The sequence below is a fragment of the Dendropsophus ebraccatus genome, chromosome 2, assembly GCF_027789765.1.
Source record: "Dendropsophus ebraccatus isolate aDenEbr1 chromosome 2, aDenEbr1.pat, whole genome shotgun sequence".
Taxonomy (NCBI): Eukaryota; Metazoa; Chordata; class Amphibia; order Anura; family Hylidae; genus Dendropsophus; species Dendropsophus ebraccatus.
Window position 1 is genome coordinate 128,253,480 of NC_091455.1, and position 17,054 is coordinate 128,270,533.

Here is a 17,054-nt window from a genome sequence, read left to right on the forward strand (position 1 = left end):
ACTATAATGTTACTGATTCCACACAGAAAAAAATCCCCAAAAACTATACCAAGAGTTGCTATTTTTGCCTCCAAAGAAGCTGAATAAAAATGATTAAAAGGTATGCGTAATCGCCCGAATTATTAATCACATTCCTGATCTCGCACGGTAAATGGCGCAAGCGCAAAAAAATCCCAAAGTGCAAAATTGCGCATTTTTGTTCGCATCAATTTCAGAAAAAATTTAATAAAAAGCGATCAAAAAAACGCATATGTACAAGGTACCGATAGAACGAACACATTATGGCGCAAAAAATGACACCTAACACAGCCCCATAGACCCAAGGATAAAAGCGTTATAAGCCTGGGAATAGAGCGATTTTAAAGCGACTCTGTACCCACAATCTTTCCCCCCAAAACCACTTGTACCTTCGGATAACTTTTAATCCAAGATCTGTCCTGGGGTCTGTCCGGCAGGGGATGCAGTTATTGTCCTTAAAACAACTTTTAATCCCGCAGCGCTGTGTCTAACGGCCGGGGCTTACATTTGTATATGCATTAGGCTGGCACCACCTCTCCATCCTTCCTCCCCACCCTCTTCATCATTAGGAATGATCCAGGAACATTTACTGCTGTTTGAGCTTTGCACAGGTGTCGTAACGATCCAGCCCATGTTTATTATACACACAGGTGGGGAATAGGAAGCAATCTGCCTGGAGCATTCCTAATGATGAGGAGGGGGGGGAGTAAGGACAGAGAGGGTGTGCCAGCCTAATGCATATACAAATATAAGCCCCGGCCGTTAGACACAGCACTGCTGGATTAAAAGTTGTTTTTAATAACTGCATCCCTTGCCAAACTGACCCCAGGACAGATCTTGGATTAAAAGCAGCTATCTGAAGGTACAAGTGGTTTGGGGGGTCAGATTGTGGGTACAGAGTCGCTTTAAGGACCATATATTTGTTAACAATGGTTTGAATTTTTTAACAAGCCATCACATAATATAAAAGTTATACATGTTACATATCGCTGTAATCGTAACAACTTGAGGAACATATATAAAAAGTCAGTTTTACACCAGGGCGAACGTCGTGAAAATACCCTCCAAATAAAAGAAATGCTTTTTGGGGTTTTTTCAATTTCACCACACATTGAATGTTTTCCTGCTTTTTCAGTGTACTTTATTAAAAAAAATCAGCCTGTCATTGCAAAGTACAATTAGTGGTGCAAAAAATAAGCGCTTATGTGGGCTTCTAGGTGAAAAAATGCAAGTGCTATGGCCTTTTAAGCACAAAGAGGGAAAAACGAAAACACAAAAATTTTAATTGGCCCGATCCTCAAAGGGTTAAAGTATGTGTAAAAATGTCTTAAATTTTCAAACCCAGGTGTCCCTGCTTCTTGCAAAGCTGTGCAATAGATGTAGAATACTAGCAATCGGTATAAGTCGTATTTTTGATCTTTCGCTACTGTTTATAAAACTAAGGACAAAACATACTCTGGAATTAGAGGTTCTTTCATCTGCTCCATTTTTATAAGCCCAAAATAAGAAACCTCAGAATTAATTATAAGGACAAATCTTTTCCGCGTAAGCGCTATAATAATGTCTATATATAGTATACTTTATGTTGCTAATAGATAAATAGAGAGATGTTAGATAATATTGGGTGACTATCAGGATATAATGTGTCTGTGCAGTGTACATTATGCCATTAAAAATTATTTGCTTTTACAGCTTTTTGCTTCATTGTTTGATATATTTTAAACCAGTTTGGGTGACAGCATTTTCTCTGTTTGCAGATACTTGCAAATGTGATTATTTTTATCTGTGGGAACTTGGCAGGAGCCTACCACAAGCATCTTATGGAGCTTGCTCTACAGCAGACATATCAAGATACTTGTAATTGCATTAAGTCACGCATTAAGTTGGAGTGTGAAAAACGCCAGCAGGTAATGACTGTTTTTATTTCTAATTTTACAAGTTTGTGTCTGAGGAATTCATTTTTAAATGTAATTGTAAACCAAATGGCTACACTACTTAAGTTTGTTCTATTGAGGTTATTTTTTTAAGTTATTTTGTTATAACACTTTGGAGGCACATAATATGTATGTAGACATCATTGCTTTAGAGAGTCAAAACATACCGTCATTTCTACTTTTTTCAGGACAAAAATAATAATTGTGAGGGATTTCAATATGTAGATAAAAATATGTTGTTATTATTAAAAATGATCAAAGCAAATCAAGATTCGATTTTAATCACAATGTGAATTCACTTCATTCTGCGAAGCGAATTCCCGCTGGTTCCTTAAGGAAATTTGCAAATAAACAAAATGGTGACTGCACTTGCTGTCTGGAGCGTCACCGGGTGGAAGAAAGGGATTAACCATAATCCCTAGTGCCCATTCAATAAGCTGCAGGCCCCTCTGTGATGTCAGCACCTCCTCCTCTATATAAGGCGGGCAATTAACAGAGGTGGCCAGTCGGCTGTGTGTGGAGGAGAGAGCAGGATGGCAGCAGGCAGTTAGATCATAGCAGGGAGAGATTAACAGAGTGACATAGGGACAGAGAGAAGAGGAAAGAACAAGAGGGATGATTGTGGGTGATGTCAGCGCCTCCCCCTTTATATAAGGCGGTTTGTTTACAGAGGCGGACAGTCAGCTGTGTGTGGAGGAGAGAGCAGGATCACAAAAGGCAGTTAGGACACAGCAGGGAGAGAGTAACAGAGCAATTTAGGGACAGAGAGGAGATGAGTGGCGGAAATAGGATGATTGACTGGCAGATTGACATTTTTTTTTATTGTTCTGATTTTTTAAACTTTTACAACAACATGCTTTAACAAATTTGCCCTTCTGTAATAGTCCTAGTATTGTAGCTACTATAGTTTTGGCTGTTTTAATTAAATTCATTAAGATTCGATTCGCAAATCTTAATGTGTTTGAATAATAATTTGCAAAGCTCACGAAACAAATTTCGGACTGCTTCACTCATCTGTAGGTATTATACTCAAAAAATAAACCAACTGTCAGTTAGGGGGTCTGGGAAAACAAGACGAGTGCACCCAGGCAACCAGTGCACCCACCCCAGCTGGCCCTACCTTCTTGCCACAACAGCCCTAAGTAGCTGCGGACAACTGGGCGGCGTTCCCTAACCTGGCAAAGTGAATACAAGAAAAACAGAGACAAGACTAACAAACAAGCAAGGAAAGTCAGAGGTCCAAGTCGGTAACAGCCGGTCAGTATAGGTACAAAATCGTGATCCAAAGAATAGTCGAGGTCCAAGCCAAAAGGTCAGGTATCAGAAGTACAAAGTCAGAGTAATGCTAGGTCAAGATACACAGGAGGAACCAGGTTCTATCGCAGGCAAGAAATGAGACCACAGGGCTGATACTTATGGAGCCTGGAGTCCCAACCCTCAGACTTGATTGGGGCTGAGGCTCCAGGTCCTGTCTAGATACAGATAGCTAACTGGTATGTCAGCTGTCAGTCAACAATCAGTGAACACTCAAAACACCTATGCTGACCAGCCAGGGAAGTGAAACCCTGTGCTACAACACAGAACAGCAGAGCAGAGTATGTGAAAAAAACATAAAAAGAATTATGGCTGTATTGGACGCCGAGCCGAACGTACGGCCCGAGTCCTAACACCAACATTCTGAAGCCAGGAAGGAAAAAAGTAAGGGGTACTTTGATGTCCTTTTAAAAACTGCCATGCTTTATCTCCTGTTTAATGCGAATGTTCTGTTTGCACTATGCACTGTTTGCACTAAAATGTACCCTAAAAATGCAACCTCCTTGACACCAAACAGGCACTTAGACAACTTGGCACAAAGAGAGTTTTTCCGAAGCCTATATAACACCTCACGGACATGTTTAACATGGGATTCCCAGTCGGGGGAATAAATGAGAATGTCATTCAGGTAAATGACTACATATTGGCCAAACAAATCTCGAAATAGGTCATTGACGAACCTCTGAAAGACAGCGGGGGCATTACTCAACCCGAAGGGCATCACCAAATGTTCAAAATGCCCCTCGGAAGTGTTAAATGCCGTCTTCCATTCATCACCTTCCCTGATCCGGATCAAATTGTAGGCGCCCCGTCGGTCTTTTTTGGAAAACGAACGAGCGCCTACCACCTGGTTCAGAAGATCGGGGATCAAGGGAAGGGGGTGTTGGTCCTTTATGGTGATTTTATTTAGCTCCCTGTAGTCGATACAGGGATGCAAACCACCGTCTTTCTTCTCTACGAAGAAGAAGCCAGCCTAGTATGATATCAGCGGCTAGCTTATCTAAAACAAAGAAAGAAATTTCGTCACGGTGAAGACACCCAAGCTGCATGGAAATCTCAGGAGTACAAAATTTAACTGCTCCACCCTTTAGCAGTGCAGAATCCGCACCCGCCACCGTGAAGGGACAGCATAGTGGAACCAAGTCCAGACCTAGCGACTCTGCTACAGAGGTACAAATGAAGCTCAGGGCGGCACCTGAGTCAATCATAGCAGAGCATGAAAGAACAACATCCTTAGACATTAAAGTCACAGGCAGAAAAAATGTATCAAATTTTTTGGGAGGTACCTGTGTGCTTGAGTGACCCTCCGGACCATCACTCAAGCACTGGAGTTTCCTGACTTCTGTGGAGGCTTGGACGGGCAGTTCTTCAAGTAGTGACCCGGTTTCCCACAGTATAAACAGAGAGAGTGCTCCAGGCGATATCTCCTTCGGGCCGAGGCAGATCCCAAGACCATAGGCTCGTCAGAGGTCATGGGAGGGGGAGATGTCTTCGTCACTTTGGGAAAGGGTTTGGGAAGCTGGCTGGAACTTGACTGTATGTTAGTCACCCCCATCTTTTCTTGTTTCCTCTCTCTTAGTCTCCGGTCAATGGTTATGGCTAGCGTCACGTAAGCACTAACGGAGTCAGGGATGGGGTGACTAACCATGACATCTTTTATGGGGTCAGAGAGACCCTGTCGAAACAAGGTCTTTAAGGGAGAATCCTGCCATCGAGTCAGGGTGCACCACTGGCGGAATTGGAGCAGTATTCCGTGGTGCAACGTCCCTGCTGGATGGTCAAAAGATTGGATTCTGCCATGGCGACGCGGTTTGGATCATCATATATCTGGCCCAGGGAGGAAAAGAATGTTTCCACAGAATTCCACTCCGGAGCCCCAGGAGCAAGGGCCAAGGCCCAATCCTGGGGCGGACCTTGAAGGAGGGAAATGACCAGAGCAACCCTTTCGGCGTCCAAGACGAAAGAGTTAAAACGGAAATACAGATAGCATGACTCCCTGAAAGTCCGAAATTTGTCTGTATTTCCATCAAACCGGTCATGTAGTACCATTTTGGTCTTATGTTGTACTACCTGAACCGGTGCTGTCTCAGGGGTCTGTGTCACAGGAGACGTAGACGTAGCCTGACACAGATTGTCCACCCGGCTGGACAACAGAGCCACTAAACCGGCTACGCCCTTGAGCTTGGTGGTCAACTCATCAAGGCGGTCGGCGACCGTAATATCAGTACTCATGCCGAACCGCCGGGAGTGACTTAGGTAAGGGCCTGGGATGATGTCAGGTAGGGGGTCTGGGAAAACAAGACGAGTGCAGCCCTAGAACTGGCACCCACCCCAGCTGGCCCTACCTTTTTGCCACAACAGCCCTAAGTAGCTGCAGACAACTGGGCAGCTGTCCCTAACCTGGCAAAGTGAATACATGAAAAACAGAGACAAGACTAACAAACAAGCAAGGAAAAGTCCGAGGTCCGAGTATAGGTACAAAATCCTGATCCAAAGAATAGTCGAGGTCCAAGCCAAAAGGTCAGGTATCAGAAGTACAAAGTCAGAGTAATGCTAGGTCAAGATACACAGGAGGAACCAGGTTCTATCGCAGGCAAGAAATGAGACCACAGGGCTGATACTTATGGAGCCTGGAGTCCCAGCCCCAGACTTGATTGGGGCTGAGGCTCCAGGTCCTGTCTAGATACAGACAGCTAACTGGTAAGTCAGCTGTCAGTCAACAATCAGTGAACACTCAAAACACCTATGCTGACCAGCCAGGGGAGTGAAACCCTGGCCTCTGCTACAACACAGAACAGCAGAGCAGAGTATGTGAAAAAACATAAAAAGAATTATGGCTGAATTGGACGCCGAGCCGAACGTACGGCCCGAGTCCTAACACCAACATTCTGAAGCCAGGAGGGAAAAAAGTAAGGGGTACTTTGATGTCCTTTTAAAAACTGCCATGCTTTATCTCCTGTTTAATGCGAATGTTCTGTTTGCACTAGTTTACTTTTCTAGAAGGCACTCACTTTGCATGTTTCCAGTCTCCTAAAATTTTATTAAGGACTATTAAAAAATCTATTTTAAGAGGCTACTTACTTACTTTTTTACCAAAAACGTTGTCTTATGTGCCAGTGTTACAAGCTATATATAGGGAAAAAGTGGTATTAGATATATAACAGGCAGGGCTGTATTTACCACTAAGCACTCGTGGTCCGGTGCCTAGGGCGGGGGGGGGGGGGGGCATTTGGCCCAAACCACTCTTCTCCACTATCCCAAGGAAGGGGCGTCTTCAGGTTTAGCGCCTAGGGCGGCAGCGGCTATTAATACGGCCCTGATAACAGATGTATGGTAATGTACGATGTAGGGGCTGGGAAGATATAATGAAATCACTAAGGGGGCAGGGCCTGGACTTATAGAAAACATTCAGTCAAGGCTACTGACACAGCAGAAAATGATGTATGATCTCAGAGTGGAGGGAGAAGCTGTGGAGCTACAGACAATACCACATTGTGTAGTTTTTTCATTTATCCACTTCCTGTCAGCAAATACCTGCTGAAGCCAGTAATATTAGTGATAACATTCTATCTGTAAGTTATATATTGGGGTGATTTATTTAAAAAACAATGCTTGAATATCCCTTCAATAAGAGGAACCACCTTTAACAATAATATTGTGGTAACTTGAAGTAACCCACAATACAAGAAGTGGAGTCAGTAACAAATTTAAATTACCAGATGGAATTATCCATAGCTAATAGGCAAAACACCACAAAGAAGTGGATACATATTTGGTCTAAATGGTGCGAATATTCACGTTTGCATTAGGATTATTGGTTATTACTAGAGATGAGCGAACCTCGAGCATGCTCGAGTCGATCCGAACCCGAACTTTCGGCATTTGATTAGCGGTGGCTGCTGAAGTTGGATAAAGCCTTAAGGCTATGTGGAAATCATGGATATAGTCATTGGCTGTATCCATGTTTTCCAGACAACCTTAGAGCTTTATCCAAGTTCAGCAGCCCCAGCTAATCAAATACCGAACATTCGGGTTCGGATCGACTCGAACCCGAACCCGGTTCGCTCATCTCTAGTTATTACACCTGAAATGTAAGTTTGTGATTAACATTATTGTCAGACATTTCACTAGGATGTATGACCATAACTATGGATTTGAGTTAAGGCCCTCTTACACGGAACTATTATCAACTGCTACGGCAGATAACCGTTCCGTCTAATAGAAGGCAGCGTTCGATCGTTGCAACATTTGTTTTTGAACATACAGCAACGATCTGGTACCGTCGCTCTGTGGAATCCCCCACCTCCCCGCAGCTCCACCTGTTCTCACCTGCTCGCTGCTGCGTGTAATAGCGGCGGCCGCTCGTTTGCTACTCTAGTCGCCCCTTGTAATAGGGGTTTAATAATGCCATACTGTAGGATAATTGAGTACTAATTATCAATATCACTACTGACTATTAGAAATGTAATACAAGGACAAGTTTTTGGTCTATATTTTTGTATTTCCTTGCATTTGTTTTACTACTCTTATATATTTGTCTATTTTTGCGGCCAACTGCGTTTGGCAATTCTAACAATACCAAACTTTAACAAAATATGTTGTAAAAATATCTTGAAGTTAATAAGTTTCCTATGTAAGTTTATCAATCTCTCACATTAACTTAGAGAATTGTAAGTGCCCTCTAGAAGTCTAGAAGAGTAAACAAGTGCGAACAGAATATTCACATTAAACAGGTAATAAGGCATGGCAGTATCAGCCGGGGATAGGTGACATTACCTATATAGATAAACATACACAGCCTCTCCATACTACACACCGTTGCTTTTATTTCCTCAATAAGGTAGGTGAAAGAAAAGCACAGGAAATAATGTACCTTCAGAATAAAAACATACAAAAACAAGGAAGGACCTTGAAATATGTAAATAGCACTTTTCCATTTATATACCTTCAGAATAATTATTTCCAATCATTTTCCAGTCGGAAAATGTGCCATAGATTATTGTATACAAAATGTGTATATATTGTCATATTAGGTGGTTTGATAAAAGAGTAAAAGTGTTATTATAACCTGTTTGGTTTCCATGCTGACATGAACTCATTTTGGTCTGGTTTGATTTTTCTAATAATATACAAATGAATAGTGTGTAGTATGTTAGTTTACTTCTAAAATAAATTTCCCCGCTGGGTGACAACAGGAAATTAGCTCTTTAAATTCTAATACTAATGCTACCGGAAGGCTTTAAATAACTTGTGACAGTCAAAAAATAAAAATATAAGCATGTTTGATGTATCTGACATGGTAGACCTTAACCCCTAGACGACCTAGGACGAACCAGTACGTCCTGGAAGTCTGTTACCAGACAACCCTGGACGTACTGGTACGTCCTGAGCTTCATAGCAGGTGGGGGCCGGCTGCAATCAGCAGCCGCCACCTCACCGTTAGTGACACACTGCAGCGATCATGCTGCAGTGTGACATTAACCCCTTAAACACAACGATCGCAGCCACAGCGTTTAGGTGTAAGTGACAGGGGGAGTCCCGCAGTTACACGGACCGCCGGAGGTCTCTCACCTGCCTCTGTGCGGTCCCATCGGCGCTCTGGTCACTGAGCCTGCACAGGCAGGCTCAATGAGCAGAGTGCCGATAACACTGATCAATGCTATGCCTATGGCATAGCAATCATCAGTGATGAGAATAAAAGTAATGAATGTACAAGTCCCCCAAAGGGACTTAAAATGTATTAAAAAAAAAGTTAAAATCACTAACACACTACCCCCATACCCGTCCCCCAATAAAAGTTTAAATCACAACCTTTCCCATTATATAAATAAAACATATAAAAATAAATAAATAAACATATAATATATCGTAGCGTGGGTAATTGTCCAAGCTATTAAAATATAACAAGCATCATTGCGAACGGCGTAGACGAAAAGAGGGAAAAAAGTGTGCGGATTACCGATTTTATGTTACATTATATTTTTAAAAAAATTTATAAAAAGTGATCAAAAAATCCGATCTTCACAAATATGGTATTAATAAAAATTAGAGATCATGGCGGAAAAAATGACATCCCATACAGCCCCGTAGGTGAAAAAATAAAACCGTTATAAGCGTCACAATAGGCCCATTTTATTAATAATTAATTGCCAAAAAAAAGGATTTCATTAAAAAAATATATATATAACATTAGAGAATCTGTGTAACCTGCATATGGTTGTGTTCGGACTGACCTATAGAGTAATAGTATTATGTCGCTTTTACCAAATAGTGCATTACGTAGACACAGGAAGCCCCCAAATGTTACCATATTGCATTCTTTTTTACGATTTCACCTATTTATATCTTCATAAATAATATATTTTGGATTCCGTCATACATGTTATGGTAAAATGAAAGACGCCATTACAAAGTACAACTATTCCTGTAAAAAACAGGCTCCGACTCTGACTCCTACTCCTTTATAAATGTCCAGTAATATACCAGGGGAGTTATATTTCACACTGGCTCAGCAGCTTCTCCCTAATGTCCTACATGATCCTGGGGCGACTTCTGAGTGAATAAAGGAATACTGTATATAAAGCAGCTTCTCCTGTGTGTGCAGTGGATGCAGCCAGTCTCCAGCCTCCATGTCCTGAACTACTCACAACTAGACTAGATGGAGCAGGTGGTCTTTTCCTGCTGACAATCTTCTATGTTTCTAACTAAATATTCACCATACACACAGACACACTGCTAACAATGCCAGATACCTGTATTATAGAGGTCAGCCATAGTGATATACAGGGGGTCACACATAGTGATATAGAGAGGGGTCACACATAGTGATATAGAGAGGGGTTACACATAGTGATATAGAGGTCACACAGTGATATAGAAGGTCACTGTGGGGACACGCAATAGCACGCACACACACACACACAGCCTGCTGCAGCCATAGCATATACACACCCACACAGCATGCTGCAGCCATAGCACACACACAGCCTGCTGCAGTCATGCACACATACAACCTACTGCAGCCATAGCACGCGCGCGCGCGCGCGCACACACACACACACACACACACACACACACACACACACAGCTGCAGCCAAAGAACATTGAACATCTCCACGACTCCGACTCCGACTCTACAGCCCTGGACACTTAACTGCTGCGAAAATGCGAGAAACCTTGACAAGGGAAGTCTTGATTTTCAGTGTAAATCCTCTGGAGAGGGAGACAGGCTCAGCTTGTATGCAGAGAGTCTGGATTCAGTGTGTTCATTTTCTGAACATAGCTGTAGCCAAGCCTTTCCCCACTTACCCCACTTTCATCTTGTTGTCTCTGTTACTAGAGAAAGACTGAGCCTAACAACAGCTGTAGACAGCAGACTGCAGAAAAGAGTGAGACACCTAGTGGCCAGACAATCACCACTTGAATCTCCCGCTGACCGATTGAATCTCTTTGGATCTTCCTCAATTCCGGGTTCCAGTAAAGTGAATAGGAGAGAAAAGGCTGCTGGTGCGCATTTGCACCAGCAGCCTTTTCATTGGCTGGAGCTCATCACATGGCTTCCAGCTTGCTCAGCCAATTAGGGCTGAGCAAGCTGGAAGCCATGTGATGCGCTCCAGCCAATGATAAGGCTGCTGGTGCACAAGTGCACCAGTAGCCTTTTTCCTCTCTCATTCCCTTTACTGGAAGACACTGAGGAGGAAGAAGAACAGGCCCAACCTCCTGGAACTGGAGGAACCCCCTGTCCTCACTTCCAGGGAAAAGGGGGTTGCTATGAGGCATCGCATTGATTGGCTAAGCAGTACGTCCAGATGCCTAAAACCCCCAAAGCAAGCTGGAGTGCGGACCAGTAATGCATGTACCAGGCTGCAGGTGTTAAGGGGGCTATCTTTTTACATACTCACAGCGGGATGACAATGTAATGTCATTGAATGTAATCTCATTGAAAGTGACAGGGAAGGTATCCGCAGTGTATTTCACTGCGACTTTGCAGCATGAAATCCGCTGCGGATACGTTATGTGTGATCCCTCCCTAAGGGGTTAATGTCACTAACATATACTGGAATCTTAGGTACACATTTTTATTGTTTTTCAAGCTATATTAAATATGTATCTTACATGTGTATTAACTATATTTGCCTTAATACCATGTGTATTACATAACTGGGTATATCTCTTTAAAAAAAAAGTATGCAAGTAAGTTTTTTATGCTTTGAAAAAAGAGACTTGTATGATGTCCTGGTGCAAATGAACTGCAAGATTGGTTATGCTAACCTTCAAATGCATTTTTAAGAAGATGGCCTCTGTGCCAATTCACATTGTCCCCTGCTCCTTCTGCCCTTCCCCCTTAGTAGACAAATATTCCATGCCTCTGTCTCACATTGTGTGTGTTTGCTGAGCACAGGCTGATGATGCAGACAGGGGCAGGGCGTGATCTCACAGGAGGCTTGGCTAGCTCCCCCAATCCCCTGAGTGATTTACCATCTCTGAATGGCCAGAAGCAGCTGCTGCACTGATTTGGCTGATTGTGCAGAAGTGAAATTAGGGCTGTGTTCACACATGTTGGAGTTTCATTGCAGTACTGAAGGGTATTCACAAAAATGATGCAGGAAGACAAGTAAATGATGCTAAACGGCAGAGAGGATCAGAGCTGGCACTGCCAATCCCACCTGGACAAAATCTCCCAAAATATCCCATGTAAGATAATATCGGATAAAGTCCTTATTGGGACTCATCTTCAAAGATAAAAGATGCTTGATCTTATTATGTGGGTGGAAATGAAAAGAAAAATAAATAAATTCAACAAGTTCTTTACTTTATTCCAATATCAGCGTTAAAGGTAGAGAATACAGTGTGCTGTGTGGTGTTACAGGTAGAGAATACAGTGTGCTGTGTGGTGTTACAGGTAGAGAATACAGCATACTGTGTGGTGTTACAGGTAGTAAAGAGTGTGCTGTGTTGTGTTACAGGTAGAGAATACAGAGTGCTATGTGGTGTTACAGGTAGAGAATACAGCGCACTGTGTGGTGTTACAGGTAGAGAATACAGTGTGCTGTATGGTGTTACAGGTAGAGAATACAGTGTGCTGTGTGGTGTTACAGGTAGAGACTACAGTGTACTGTGTGGTGTTACAGGTAGAGAATACAGTGTGCTGTGTGGTGTTACAGGTATAGAATACAGCATGCTGTGTGGTGTTACAGGTAGAGAATACCGTGTGCTGTGTGGTGTTTCAGGTAGAAAATACAGTGTGCTGTGTGATCTTACAGGGAGAGAGTACAGCGTGCTGTGTGATGATACAGGTAGAGAATACAGTGTGCTGTGCGGTGTTAAAGGTAGAGAATACAGTGTGCTGTGTGGTGTTACAGGAAGAGAATACAGCGTGCTGTGTGGTGTTACAGGTAGAGAATACAGCGTGCTGTTTGGTGTGACAGGTAGAGAATACAGCGTGCTGTGTGGTGTGACAGGTAGAGAATACATCACGCTGTGTAGTGTTACAGGTAGAGAATAAAGCATGCTGTGTGGTGTGACAGGTAGAGAATACAGTGTACTGTGTGGTGTTACAGGTAGAGAATACAGCGTGCCGTGGGGTGTTACAGGTAGAGAATACAGTGTGCTGTGTGGTGTTACGGGTAGAGAATACAGCGTGCTGTGTGGTGTTACAGGTAGAGAATACAGCGTGCTGTGTGGTATTACAGGTAGAAAATACAGCGTGCTGTGTGGCGTTACTGGTAGAGAATACAGCGCGGTGTGGTGATACAGGTAGAGAATACAGTGTACTGTGTGATGTTACAGGCAGAGAATACAGTGTGCTGTATGCTGCTGCTGTTACAGGTAGAGAATACAGTGCTGTGTGGTGTTACAGGTAGAGAATACAGTGCTGTGTGGTGTTACAGGCAGAGAATACAGCATGCTTTGGGGTGTTACAGGTAGAGAATACAGTGTGCCGTGTGTTGTTACAGGTAGAGAATACAGTGTGCTGTGTGGTATTACAGGTAGAGAATACAGTGTGCTGTGGGGTGTTACAGGTAGAGAATACAGTGCACTGTGTGGTGTTACAGGTAGAGAATACAGTGTGCTGTGTGGTGTTATAGGTAGAGAATACAGCGTGCTGTGTGGTGTTACAGGTAGAGAATACAGCGTGCTGTGTGGTTTTACAGGTAGAGAATACAGTGTGGTGTTACAGGTAGAGAATACAGCATGCTGTGTGGTGTTACAGGTAGAGAATACAGTGTGCTGTGTGGTGTTACAGGTAGAGAATGCAGCATGCTGTGTGGTGTTACAGATAGAGAATACAGCGTGCTGTGTGGTGTTACAGGTAGAAAATACAGCATGCTGTGTTGTGTTACAGGTAGAGAATACAGTGTGCTGTGTGGTGTTACAGGTAGAGAATACAGTGTGCTGTTACAGGTAGAGAATACAGTGTACTGTGTGGTGTTACAGGTAGAGAATACAGCGTGCTGTGTGGTGTTACAGGTAGAGAATACAGCATGCTGTGTGGTGATACGGGTAGAAAATACAGTGTGCTGTGTTGTGTTACAGGTAGAGAATACAGTGTGCTGTGTGGTGTTACAGGTAAAGAATACAGCATGCTGTGTGGTGTTACAGGTAGACAATACAGTGTGCTGTGTGGTGTTACAGGTAGAGAATACAGTGTGCTGTGTGGTGTTACAGGTAAAGAATACAGCATGCTGTGTTGTGTTACAGGTAGAGAATACAGTGTTGTGTGGTGTTACAGGTAGAGAATACAGTGTTGTGTGGTGTTACAGGTAGAGAATTCAGAATGCTGTGTGGTGTTACAGGTAGAAAATACAGTGTGCTGTGTTGTGTTACAGGTAGAGAATACAGTGTGCTGTGTGGTGTTACAGGTAGAGAATACAGTGTGCTGTGTGGTGTTACAGGTAAAGAATACAGCATGCTGTGTTGTGTTACAGGTAGAGAATACAGTGTTGTGTGGTGTTACAGGTAGAGAATACAGTGTGCTGTGTGGTGTTACAGGCAGAGAATACAGTGTGTTTTGTGGTGTTACAGGTAGAGAATACAGTGTGCTGTTTGGGCGCGACAACAATAAAATGATAAAGTACTGCAAATAATTCAGTAACACAATGAAACTGCAATGTGTGAACACAGCCTAGATGTTATGCAACAGATTTGGACAGGGAATGGGCAGGGTGAAGGACTGTGATGAACAGCTGAGGGAAAGCATTTCATTCTGGAACCAGTACTGCATTCTAGGAACTGCTCAACCAGGAAGTACAGAAACACAATAAAGAACAAAAAACTCCAAAACAAATGGATTTTTGGCAGTTTAAAAACTGGCATAGATATGTAAGTAATGCTATATGCTTCTGCATAAGTTACATTTTTTTAACCTTTACCTAGAGTTCTCCTTTAATTCTGGCCGTTTGACAATAACGGCCGTTGTCTGAGCTTATCAGTACATTGTGGGAACGTAGCTCAAAGTGCAAGATTACACTTTCCTTTTGATTCAAAAAAAAGATCTTGATCACATTTCCTACACCTAGACCTGAAATGTCTGGATAGTTTCTGTTAGGATGGTAGAAATATTGTAGTTTATTATAGTGCTTGAAAATCCCTATATTGTAATCCGTATTCTTCTTCTTCCGTTTCTGTTTCTTCTTCCAGCCATTTTTCTGTGCTTAATACAGCCTGAACCGCTTTGCGCACAGACTCCGTTCAAACTGCTTTTGAAAGCCCTCGGCGTTGCGAAGTGTGCTATCTATATTTCGTTTTGATCGGATTTGACGTTTTTAAGAAATTTACGTTTAACCCCTTAAGGTCAAATACAATTTTCGTTTTTGCGCTTTTGCTTTTTCCATTTTATGTTTAAAAGTCCATAGCACTTGCATTTTTTCACCTAGAGACTTATATGAGCACTTATTTTTGGCGAAACCAATTGTACTTTGCAATAACAGGCATTATTTTTCCAAAAAAAGATCTCAATATGCTGCGAAACCGGAAAAAAATCATTTGCGCTGTCAAATTGAAAAAAAACAAACAAGTTTTGCATTTATGCCATTCGCCCTATTGTAAAACTGACTTGTTATGCATGTTCCTCAAGTCGTTACGATTACAGCGATATGTAACATGTATAACTTTTATATTATCTGATGGCTTTTAAAAAATTCAAACCATTGTTAACAAATAAATGTTCCTTAAAATCGCTCCATTCCCAGGCTTATAGCGCTTTTACCCTTTGGTCTATGGGGCTGTGTGAGGTGTCATTTTTTGCGCCATGATGTGTACTTTCTATCGGTACCTTGATTGCGCATATACAAATTTTTGATCGCTTCTTATTACATTTTTTCTGGATTTGATGCGAGCAATAATGCGCAATTTTGCACTTTGGGATTTTTTTGGGCGCTTACGCCGTTTAACGTGCGAGATCAGGAATGTGATTAATTAATGGTTTGGGCGATTACGCACACGGCGATACCAAACATGTTTATTTATTTATTTACTTTTATTTAAAACATGGGTCCCTTTAAGAGCGACCTGGGTCCCTTTCAGAGCGACCCGTGTCCCTTTACAGCCACCTGGGTCCCTTTTAGGAGCCACCTGGGTCCCTTTAAGAGCCACCTGGGTCCCTTTAAGAGCCACCTGGGTCCCTTTAAGAGCGACCTGGGTCACTTTAAGAGCGACTTGGGTCCCTTTAAGAGCAACCTGGGTACCTTTAAGAGTGACTTGTGTCCCTTTAAGAGCGACTTGGGTCCCTTTAAGAGCGACCTGGGTACCTTTAAGAGCGACTTGGGTCACTTTAAGAGCAACTTGGGACCCAAGTCTCTCTTAACCCCTTAGCGACCCGATGCGATCGCGGGGGGGAGATCCGTTCTTCTGCCCGAGCCGGGCCTCAGCGTCGGAATGACGCTGATCCCGGCTCGGCAATAGATTGCTATGGCCTGCAGCAGGCCATAGCAATCTATGACCGATCTGATGGATCTTTGCTGTGTATATACACAGCATTGATCTCTATGAGGGATCAGTGCTATGTATATACAAGCCCCCCAGGGGGGCTTCTAGTCCATGTAAAAAAAAAAAAAGTAAAAAAGTGTTTTTATTAATAAAAAATCCCCTCCCCTAATAAAAGTCCAAATCACCCCCCTTTTCCCATTTTATAAATATAAATTAATAAATAAACAAATAAATAAACATATTTAGTATCGCCGCACACGTAATCGCCCGAACTATTAATTAATCACATTCCTGATCTCGCACGGTAAACGGCGTCAGCGCAAAAAAATTCCAAAGTGCAAAATTGCGCATTTTTGGTCGCATCAAATCCAGAAAAAATGTAATAAAAAGTGATCAAAAAGTCGTATATGCGCAATTAAGGTACCGATAGAAAGAACGCATCATGGCGCAAAAAATGACACCTCACACAGCCCCATAGACCAAAGGATAAAAGCGCTATAAGCCTGGGAATGGAGCGATTTTAAGGAACGTATATTTGTTAACAACGGTTTGAATTTTTTACAAGCCATCCGATACAATATAAGTTATACATGTTATATATCATAGTAATCGTAACGACTTGAGGAACATGCATAACAAGTCAGTTTTACCATGGGACGAACGGCGTAAATGCAAAACTCCCCGAAATCAAAACAAATTAGTTTTTTTTTCAATTTGACAGCGCAAATGATTTTTTTCCGGTTTCGCAGCATATGTTATGGAAAAATAATGCCTGTCATTGCAAAGTACAATTGGTTTCGCAAAAAATAAGCGCTCATATACGTCTCTAGGTGAAAAAATGCAAGCGCTGTTGACTTTTAA

At 42.5% G+C, this 17,054-nt stretch overlaps 1 protein-coding gene across 1 annotated transcript in view; it reads left to right on the plus strand.

The window, feature by feature from the left end:
* ADCY2 (adenylate cyclase 2) overlaps positions 1–17,054 on the plus strand; it is a 296,028-nt gene that overhangs the window by 173,111 nt on the left and 105,863 nt on the right. Inside the window, exon 4 of the mRNA XM_069959683.1 lies at positions 1,776–1,925. Within this exon, the coding sequence (XP_069815784.1) occupies positions 1,776–1,925 (150 nt within the window). The remainder of the gene's footprint in view (positions 1–1,775; positions 1,926–17,054) is intronic.